The sequence below is a fragment of the Eschrichtius robustus genome, chromosome 4, assembly GCF_028021215.1.
Source record: "Eschrichtius robustus isolate mEscRob2 chromosome 4, mEscRob2.pri, whole genome shotgun sequence".
Lineage (NCBI taxonomy): Eukaryota > Metazoa > Chordata > Mammalia > Artiodactyla > Eschrichtiidae > Eschrichtius > Eschrichtius robustus.
Window position 1 is genome coordinate 53,791,207 of NC_090827.1, and position 10,644 is coordinate 53,801,850.

At 56.4% G+C, this 10,644-nt stretch overlaps 1 protein-coding gene across 1 annotated transcript in view; it reads left to right on the forward strand.

Moving 5' to 3' along the window:
- The window catches only part of LOC137763458 (NUT family member 2G-like), a 60,332-nt gene extending 51,808 nt beyond the window's left edge, over positions 1–8,524 (forward strand). The window contains exons 2-7 of the mRNA XM_068541969.1: positions 2,937–3,651; positions 4,604–4,732; positions 5,778–5,935; positions 6,388–6,698; positions 7,092–7,208; positions 7,730–8,524. Coding sequence (XP_068398070.1) covers positions 2,937–3,651; positions 4,604–4,732; positions 5,778–5,935; positions 6,388–6,698; positions 7,092–7,208; positions 7,730–8,524 — 2,225 coding nt within the window. The remainder of the gene's footprint in view (positions 1–2,936; positions 3,652–4,603; positions 4,733–5,777; positions 5,936–6,387; positions 6,699–7,091; positions 7,209–7,729) is intronic.
- The last annotated feature ends 2,120 nt before the right edge of the window (positions 8,525–10,644 follow it).

Genomic DNA, 10,644 nt, shown 5'->3' on the forward strand with positions numbered 1-10,644 from the left:
CCTTCGTTTTTAGTTGCATGACGTATCTCTGGGAAGATTTTAGTGAAAGAGATAACACTGGTTTCCTCCGGGAAAGAGGATTGGGTTGACAGGGGAAAGAGGTGGGAGGAGGACTCGCCACTGCATATTCCATTTTGCACAATTTAATTTTGAACCATGAGAAGGTGTGGCTCGCTTAAAATATTATACTAAAATCATTTAAAAGGTACAAAACTAAATCTTTTACAACCATGGAATACTATGAGAAAGACATTTAGTGAATTCTGGTCTTGGACATGGGGGCTGCATGACGGTTTTTTCATGGACGGGGGCTTTCCAGCACAAAGGATCATTAGTAAGGCTGGTCCTGCTGGATGTTGGTTGGAGCACAAGGACCACTCCCTTAGGAGTGATGCACATACAGCAGTCAAAGACACTGGATCTGCTGAGACAATCCTAATTTCAAATACTCAGTTCCATGTGGCCATAAATACCCAAGTGTTTATCAGACTAACAGTTCTGAATTTTGTTCAGGAAGTCTAGTCTCTGTTGAAGTAAGTCAAGAGCCAGGTAGGAAGCAGAGTGTGTTGAGGGACACAAAACTAGGTTGATGGAAAAAGAAGTGAAAGGAAGGGACCGTCAAGTCCAACCTCGGTGCCGTGAATCAAAAAAACAGTCTATAAACTGCGTAAAGAGGCCCACACCAATTGTGTTGCCACTGTGTGAGGTGGAAGGAACTTCCGGTTCTTGCCTACCTGCCAGAGCCCTCGTGGAATGTCTCCCCACCCCCACCCTACCCAGACCCACGTGCCCTCTGCCCCTCCCCCACTGCAGAACGTTTCAGCCACATTCTACCCTTATGATTCAAACCTGCCCCTCCTTCACTTGGATCCTGAGCGTCTGCTGAAGCAGGTCACTCTCTGGGTCCCGGTCTTGACTTTTCTCATTGAGGCTACCAGGCAGCAGTAGTCCGTGCCCAAGCCTGCAGGATGGCTTCAGAAGGAGGTAAGCCTATAGGCTGGGGGTGTGTTCTCAGAGACCCTGCCATCCCTCCCATCCTTCGGGTTCACACGTGACACTTCACGGTGGGCACACAGTTGGACTGAAGTAGAGGGAGAAGAGAGCACTGGACACACAAGGACATTTCACCTGGGGAGACTGGGGAGCCTGAAGAAACCTGAGACTGCACTGGGGAGGAGGGGTCATTGGAGGTGGATCAAGAGGAATCGCCCTGGCTATGGAGAAAGGATGGCAGCAGGCAGGTTGATTCTTTCTAGAAGGGAGACAAGCCACTTTGAAACGTGTGTGTAAGGATGTGTGTGATGTCCTGGTGGTGACACAGAGGGTCATGAGGAAAGCCTAGACCTGTCTTGTGTTCCTGAGGCACCTGAAGCTTGCCTCACCGTATCTTTCTAAGGGATTTGAACAGGAGCATACTGTATCTAAGGGGGCCGTGGGGAGAGATGGTCTTGGTGAGAAAACTATTCAGTGGGGCTGTGTGTGGCCACACCTGCAGTGAAGTGTCCTCTCCGAGAGCTAGGCAGGAGGTTACTCTAACTGCCGCAGCCCACACCTCGTCCACTCCTCCCAGCCCAGAGCTCACTTCTCAGTTCAGGTAACTGTTGCTTGGGATTCAACAGGGGATGGGCAACCGTGTAACTTCAGCCAAGAAACGGCTCAGGTTCCTGAGTTGTTCTGAATTGTTCTTCCTTTTGTGGAATCGCAGTTCTTCAGACTTAACTTCATCTCATCCAGTATCTCATGGTGGACCCTCAGGCTGCCTTGAGAGGAAGAGTTTGTTCATATTTCCTGTCACTCCTTCATGGACAGGGGACAGATGTGGAGTGGGGTTGTTTCGGGTGGAATGTCTGTGAAGGCTGCTTCCTCTTTTAAAGGGGGAAGGAGTGTAGCCCAGGGGCAGGAAGACGATCTTCTGTGTTATTATTAAACGTCCTATGACACCTGTTCTGGTTAATTAGGTGCACCGTGGTGTGGACCTTGTTCTCCTGAACAGGGATGTGTTCCAGACAATTTGATCGCCGTGGCAACTGGCTTATGCCTGCTTCTCAGATTGTCTTTCCGTTATTGGGAGCTGGAAGGGGAAGGACCACAGGCGGTCTGTACTCCCATGACCAATGTAACATGACAATTCCCTGGCCCTTCTTTAATCCTCTGCAGCCATCACTGGCTGTGAAATGACAGAATCTAAGGGACACGTGCCTACTTCTCACACACCACTCCCCCCACCCCCGCCTCCTAGGAACAGAACTCCTGAGTGATGACAGTGACTCTGGGCACTGGGGAGGGGGTGGCAGGACCTGGCCCATGTTACGTGTCTGCTGTGGGTTGTTCTGAGATGCAGGTGCATTCTGGGCCAGTGTTCTGGGTTTGTATCGGGATTCCATTAGAGAGAGATTTTCCAGCATTTTGTTTTGTTTTGTGAGGCAAGGAAAGAAAGAGGGGATTTCTACTGAGCATCAGGAAAAGGAGGACTGAGGAGGAGGTGGGGCCCTAATATTTTACACAATAGCTGTCCACAAAGGGCCTTTGGGGGCCTAGAAATTACCTTGGAGAAGGTCCCTACCTGCTAGTACGCCGGCTGAGGGGCATTTCTCACAGAGCGGCTGTCCACACAGTTGCAGGTCTTGGGAGAGAGCCTGTGAGGCTTAGGTGCCAGGGGGTGCCTTAGGGAGGCTCTCCAAGTCAGTGCTTGCTGAGGCGATTTCTTCTCGGCAGACGGGTCAGGGCCCTTGGTGGATGGGCGCGGGGTCACCAGTGGAATAATTCTCAACTGGAGGTCAGGGCATGAAAATCACTGGAAGACATTTGCATGCTGCACAGTTTCCCTTGTCCAAGTGTCCCTCCCCTGTGGAGATTTACAGTCTGATGCCACAGAAAGCCTCAGTGCCATGTGCCCATTCTCCTCCTGCATTCACTCCTTTCCTTTGCCTCCACAGCATCTGCAGTGCTGGGAACGGATATGACCATGACCCCCGGGGCCTCCTTGTCTACTTTCACGGCAGTGCCCTTCCCTCCACCCATTCCTGGCGCCCAGCACCGGCCACCCTGGCAGCAGCACCTGCCACGTCCCATCACGCCAGCATTCCCTCCTGGCAGCAGCCTGCTGCTGCCAGCTTTCCCCAGGACGCCTTTGGTGGCTAATGGTGGCCGTGGCCCCAGTGCCCCTGGGGCTTGCAACCTCACTGTCCAAGTCAGGTCACAAGGGAGGACAGTGGAGGTCCCCCAGACTCAGACCTTTGTCGTTACTCAGGCCCCCCTCAACTGGAGCGCTGCAGGGGCCCTCAGCAGGAGCGCTGCATGTCCTGCACCCGTATTCTTAGCAACCCCTGTGATGGGGACCGTTGTGACTGCTTCAGCTGTTGGAGTTAGTCAGGCTGGCAAGGGAGGCTGGACCCCAGGCTTTCCTCCTCAAGCTCCACCACCAGCTGCCCAGCTGGCCCCTATCATTCGCCCAGTGAACTCTGGGCCATGGCCACATGGCACTTCCAGGGAGGGCCGCCTGGCCACCAACGAGTCCAACGCCTCGCAGGATGGCTCCTCTAACACCAAGAGCGAGTACAGTAACTTCCTACGTTGGCAGCACGTCAAGCCCCTGGCCCGGAGACACTTTTGCCTGAGTCCTGATGCAGAAGCTTTTTCCTGCTTTCTCATGTGAGTGAACGCTCAGGGGGTCCTGAGCTTATGGGAGCTTTTAGATAAAGAGGAACTGGGGATGGACTCGCACGTTAGGTTTCTAGGGATACTGGAAGGAAGGTGTGAGGGCGATGTCCGTGCTATGAGAAGGCACACTGTCGGTCACATGGGTGGGCCTGCCAGTCCATGACATCAGGACTGACATGTGCCCCATCTCAACTGGCCCCACCACCCTGTGAGTCTGGCCAGCTTGCTCTTCCATGATTCTCATGGTAATATGGACTGAAGACTTGCAGTCAGAGAGGGTCGTGGTGTAAGGTGAGGAGCCAAGGAGTGGATGCCGCACTCTCCTGTGGTGCCGTCTCCTTCATGCAGGACTTGAGTGTACGTGGCCAGGGGAGGTCACTTCAGAGGAGGAGGAGGAGCGCGGGGCCCAGGAGAGCGCTTTATGCATGCCTCCACTTCGTTGTGGAGAATTCCACTAGGAACAGGGTGATGGTAGAGCTCTCCTAAGGGCGTGGGCTCGCTCCCACTAGAGTTGGGAGCCTGGCAGGCATTTCCATCCTACACCTCCGGTCCCTCGTAAAAAGGGGACAATTACACTTCACTCAGAGGACTGTGCAGAAGACTCCTTGGGCTAATCTATGAAGTGTTAGCAGATTGCTTGGCACATGCCACGCCTCATTGATGATAGTGATTTTTATTATGAAAATGCAGCCTTGAGGAGGAAAAGAGCTCCCCAAGGCACAATGTGCCAGCTCTAGCCTGGGAGTGGATGGTCATCCTTGAGTGAGTGTGAGGCGGTGACAGCAGTGGCCGGGAAGGCTTGTCTTTGCCCTCCCAGACACCTGCCTCTCACCCTCCTGTTGCTCAGTCATGCTGGGTTGAGTGATGTGTGGGTACATTGGCGGGTGGGGTCAGGCAGGTGGGGGCTGGGCTGGTCCCAGAGACTGACCCCGAGGGCTTACAGCCCAGTGCTTCGATCCCTGGCCCACCTGAATCCCACCATGCCGCTGGAGGAGGGACTGTGGAGGGCCGTGCAGGAATGGCGGCGCAGGAGCAACCTTGACCGGATGATCTACTACGAGACGGCGCAAAAGTGAGTCAGCGTCCTGGACCCAGGGGCTGCGTGGAGGGTGAGGCGAGTGGGTGAGGGCAGGATCTGGCCGTGGGGGTGCTCATCAGAGAGGACAGAGGAGAAGGGCTGTCACCCAGCACAGGGTCCCCGCAGCCCAGGGGCCCTACTGTCCTCCAGAAACCCCTCCCTCACCTTGAGAGTTTGAGACTTCTGTCCTTCCTCCACCAGGAGCTCTGCCCTCCCCTGATTTTGACCTACCCTTACCTTGACATGAAGGTCTCAGGACGGGGCAGGGTGAAGCTGTGAGTCCAGTAGGGGTCCAACTCCGGCCATATGGGCTGGGCCGGGGAAAGAGCTCCACCCGCCAGCCTGCTGCTTCCTTAGTGGTGGGTGGCTGGCGGCCACTGACATAGATTTGGGACCACCTCTCCTCATGAAAAGTGCCCTGAGTGGGTACCCTGGCATCCCTGAAGAGGCTGGGGAAACCAGCTGTCGTCGGCCCAAGGGTCTCCGGCCCTTCCAGTGTTTGCTCCATGGTAATCCCCTTGGTTTAAGAAACAAAAGCAAACAAACGAGCGCCTCTCAGAGGAAGGGAAGGCCTCTCCTCTAAGCTCAGCATCCACATCGTCCAGCCTCTCCTGGGCCCTGTCTCCAGGTCTATGTTCCAGGACTCTGAGTCCTAGCCCAGTGTCCTGGATTCGGGCAAGAACCCCTGTGGGGACACATGCCTGTTCCAGCCTCTGGCTGTCAGCCCTTCATGTGGTTCTGGATGGGAACGGGGGCATGAGGAGGGTGCCCCCTGGGTCAGCCATGTGTCCCGTTGACCTGGTTCAATTCAGCGACCTGGGTCTATGCTGTTGAATGCCCTCCAGTGCTGGTGAGGCAGGAAGGGTCCCAGATCTTGTTATCACTTCCAGGAGCAGCTCTCTGCTGTGGACAGCACCTCACAGGGCCTTGACGGCCCCAAGGCACATCCTCTCCCAGTGCCTCATTCTTGGCTGCCTTTGTTGGGCTCCAGAACCCAGGCCTTTTTCTCAGGGTGGCCTGTGCCTCCGTCACCCCCCAGGTTCATGGAATTTGCGGCCGAGGAGGAGATGCACATTCAGAATTTGCAATGGATGCAGTGCGCGCAGGACCCACCGAAGCTGGATCCTCGGGGGCCCCCAGCCCCGAAAGTGGGCCTTCAGCCAGGCACCCAGGTTCCCACTGGAGTTGAAGGCACAGGTAACAGGGGCCTAGGGTTGGCCACTGTCCCCATGTGGATCCTTTTCTTTCAAGACAGGGGCATTGGTCTTTCAACCAAAACAGCCACCGAGGCGGGGTGTGGGGGGGTGGGGTCTCAGCTGCCCTTTGTCACTACGGGCTATTGACTTGGTCAGTTTTGTAACTCCTCTCACACCTCCCTGTGAAAGGACCCCACACGAAGTCTGCCTAAGAAGTAGGCTTGATGGGGAGACCCCTAGAAAATTGGAGGTTCCCCACTTCCTTACTTGTGACTCTCTTAGATGACCCCCAACCTCCCCTCTCCAACTGTGCATGAGGCTTCAGATGGTCCTGACCCCTCCCACACCCACATCAACGTCCCCCAAACAATGCCCTCACCAACGTGCGCTCGGTGGTCAGGAGGTGGACCGGGAGACCCTCACCTTCCTTCCCTTCCTCCTGCTCTGCCTCAGCCTGTGCTCCCAGGATGTCCGGCCCCAGGGCCCAGCCCTCGCACCCGAAGCCACACAGATCCCAGCGGACCCCGGAGCCCAAGGCGCCCAAGGAGATTCCCCCTGAGGCTGTGAGGGAGTCTGTGGACAGGATGGTGGCGCTGGTGGGGCCCGTCCACTCAGCCACAGGCAAGTCAGCCACAGGCAAGTCAGATGCAGAATGTGGAAAGGCCGGAAATGAGCTGAAGCAGGAAGAGGACGACACCTACTTGGACCCGTGTCTCTTGAGCTACACTGACGAGCTGCGTTCCCGAGAAGACTCTGTCACCAAGGTAGGCTGGGCCTGGAGCCTGGGGTCTACAAGATGCCAGGGCATGGAACTCTCAGCACCCAAGATCTGGGTTCTGCTCAGGCCGATGTGACTTAAGCTCAACTCCTTGTTCCTGAGCCTGGTGTTAGGGGAGGTTTACGCAGATGTATGTGTGTATATGTTTGTGTCTGTGTGTATGCCTTTGTGTGTCTGTGCATCTGTATATGTGCTCCTTTGTGTGTGACTGTGTATGTGCATGTTTGTGTGTGTGTGTGTGTGTGTGTGTGTGCTGACCATCCCCGCCTTGTGGAGGAGAGTGGGGGTGGGGCTCTGCTTTTCACTTTCCCTCCTGGTCTTCTTGTGTCACAGGCCACTCCTGGCCAAGGATGCGCACAGCCTCTTCTTTCTGTCCGAGGTGGAGGCAGTCATTCACCCTCGATTCCTGGCAGAATTGTCTTCCCCAGACCCACAGCTGGATCTCTCGGCCCTTGCTGAGGAGCTGAAGCAGGAGGAAGGACTAACCCCTGAAGAAGTGAGCCAGGGGAGGGAGAGGGACACTTAGGGAGCCAGGGGACTCCAGGGGAGGGGGGACCCCAGGTGATCCAGGGGACAGGGGAAACCAGGTGGCCCAGGGGAGCCCGAGGAGGGAGGGATCGCAGGTAGAACAGGGGAGACAAGGGACACCCAGGAAGACCAGGGCACGGAGGGACCCCAGTGAGCAGGGGAGAGGTAGGGCCCCAGAGCAGGAGGCCCACATGGCTCTGTCCATCCCTTCCCTGCCTCGGAGGCCTGGCATGGGGAAGGGCCCTCTCTGGGGTGGGTGCAGCACAGGGTGATAGCAAGGAGAGGATGGGGAGCCGGGAGCGGAGGGAAGGACACACAGCTGGGAATAAGGTGCAGGAGGATGGCAGGAATGCCACCGTGTCTGTATTTGGAGTCTAGTCCTGGGGTCACCCGTCCCCTCCTCCCCCCCAGGGCCATTGTCCCACTGCCCAGTGCTCCTCCTCTCACACGTGCGCGTGGAGCCGTCACTGTCCTCCTCCCTCCTACCAGCTGGTGCAGAAACAACTCCTGGCCTTGAAAGAGGAAGAGGGTGGGCCGGCAGCCCCGAGCCACAGTGCACCCGGAATGGGCTCAAGTCCTTCTGAGTCCCACACTGGCCAAGCTGCCCAGAGGCACGACCAAGACCGCCATCGAGGGGTCAGTGATGAAGCCTGCCCACCAGAGATTGATTTTGAGGCTCTTCATAGGCCCATCCGAGCAGACACTGGCCCGTTCGGGCCCAAAGTCTTTGTTCCCTCTCGAGGACGTCAGGAGGTCTCTGCATCCCGGGCCGGGCGGCCCTCCCTTCCCCAGGGTCAAAGGCGCACTGGCCGTCGACTGGGACCCAGGGATGCGTCTGTTCTCAGAGAGGCGTCTCCTGTTCGGGAGGCCCGAGGGCCCAGGGACGCGGCCAGTGAGGACGAGGAGGAGCTCTCCAGCCTGGCCTCCCTCTTGGCCTCTCCGCAGAGCCTGCCGCCTTGCCGGCTGTCCCAGAGTCCTGCCCCTGCCTCAGGCCTGGCCTCCCCTGGAGGTTGGGGGGCCCAGAGTGCTCCCCAGGCCCCCTCCCCTCAGAGAAGGGGCCTCAGCCCAGCTCCACCAGCTGCTCCCAAGTCGAGGAAGCGGGCTCTGTGTGGGCGCCCAGCCGCTGCTGAGAAGCTGCCCATCCCCGGGGCTGCCCACGGGGTCTCTGCGAGGCCAGCCTTGGCTCTGGGGCTGGCTCGCCCCTCACAGCCAAGAAAGAGAAAGCGTGACCCGTTTGGCACAGGGAAGAGGAGGAACAGGAAGAGGAAGCGCTGCAGCCAGTAGGGAACAGGCGGGCCGGCCCTCCAGGGCGAGCCCCCCAGGGCGGCCCCCAGGGGAGCCTAGGGGCTCCTCCTCACCCCAGTGCTGATCCTGGAGGATGTGGGGGGGAGGGAGGGCAGGACCACCAGGGCGGGGAGGGGGAGTGGGATGGTGGGGGGTTAGGGAGGTGGGGGAGGTGGGTGTGGGCAGGACCTTTGGAGTGATGTATGAAAATTGTGAATAAAGATAGTTTTGGTGGGAAATGCTCTCAGGCCACTGTTATCTTGTGCGTGTGGAGCTGTTCCACAGAGAGCGATCCTGAGAGGAAGGAAGGGTGAGGGAGGTCACAGGAGCTGTGAATCTACAGGTGACCAAACCTTTCCTCCACATAGACAAGGACTCCTCAGGCTGCCCCTGGGAACGCACAGCTCTCACTTGCCCCAGGGACCCCCTCATCATCCCCTTCTCGAAAGCCTGCTTGGCTAGGGGCCTTCTGGGGCATCTGTAGCACCTTCTGCATCCCTGAACCGTCTGGGGAGGGAGAGCTGCTTTTGTGCCTCTCAGCCCTCTGGCCACTAACCAGTTTCTAGGACGGAGCCTGGAGACAGCCCTTGTCTTTTTGGAGCTTCTCTCTGCTTCCCTGAAGTGGCCAGGCGATGGCGCTGGGGTGACCCTCCGCTCATCCAGGGTTTCCTGTGTGGGTGGCCTGACCAGAGAGGAAAAGTCTTGGCCATGGGGACAGGACTGTCTGCCTGCTCGTAGCGGGAGCGTTCTCTAGTCCCACTGGGACTACTGCAATGTGGAGCGTGGTTGAGGCAGCTACCTCTTAATCCCAATGAGGATGCAACAAGGGGAATGGGCGCAGGGAAGTTCATGGGGCACCTGTTACAGGTGTGTCTAAGGGTAGTGACCGTGGGGTCCCTTTGTGGGACTTGTGGGATTTCTGTGCAGCAACATCTCGTTCAACTGAGGGAGGAGGACCCATCTGGCTGTGGCTGTGGGGACTGGCCTTAGGGGCCTAGGGGTGTGCAAAGACACCCCAGAACGACTGTCCCTTCCCTTTCCACCCATGGCTGGACATGTGAGTGTATTGGTATCAACACTGATTTGTATTCCCATAGAAAACAGTTCCTCCTGACAAACTATGACCGTGTTTCACAAGAACAGCTTGCTCACAGGGGCAGCAGGGGTGGGGAGAGGTGTCTGTGGCCCCAGATCTGGGTGGGAGATGAGAGCCATGCTGAGGAGTGTAGAGGCCTCAGTCACCGTCCTGTGGCTGCCGGCAGAGACTTTGAATCATCAGAGCAGGGGGAATGACCCGCTCATAAGGGTGAGACGAGCAAACAATGAGGGGCAGGGAGCAGACCCCTGCTGTCTCCCTGAACTGCCCCCCCTCGCAGCCTGCTTAGCCGCCGTCACGGCCTGTGCTGGCCCACCTCTGAAACCCCTTCCTCCTAATGCACTCAGATGCTCTGATCCTTTGTGGACCCGCCCTGGGCCTCACCTCCCCTTCCCTGCTGGCCAAAGCCTCTTCACCCGGTTCTGAGTTCTGATCCCTTCCCCAGGACCCAGGCGGGGGTTGGGACAGCAGAGACTCCCTAATTCTCCCTCCTCCTCCCTGAGATCTTGACAGTCACCTTTGTATGTTTCTATGATTTTAACTACTGTAGATACTTCCTGTGAGTGGCTATGATATGTCCTTTTATGAGTGGCTTATTTCACTTAGCATAATGTCTTAGAGGTTTATCCATGTTGTAGCATGAGACATGGTTTCCTTTTATTGCAAGGAAGGAGATATTTCATTGTGTTTATAGACCCCATTATCCCTTCATCTGCTGATGGACATTTGGGTTTCTTCACGTCTTGGGTATTTTGGATAATGCTACGACGAATGTGGGTGTGCAAATATCTCTTTGAGATCCTGCTTTGAATTCTTTTGGATACATACCCAGAAGTGGAACTGCTGGATCACATGGTAGTTATACTTGTAATTGTTTGAGGAAACTTCATATTGTTTTCCGTAAGGGTTGTCCCATTTTACACCTCTCACCAACAATGAGAAAGAGAGCCACCATCAAGAACTTGGTATATATCCATCTTATAAAAATGTTTATGCTTTTAGTAGAGCTGTAGATAATCAAAAT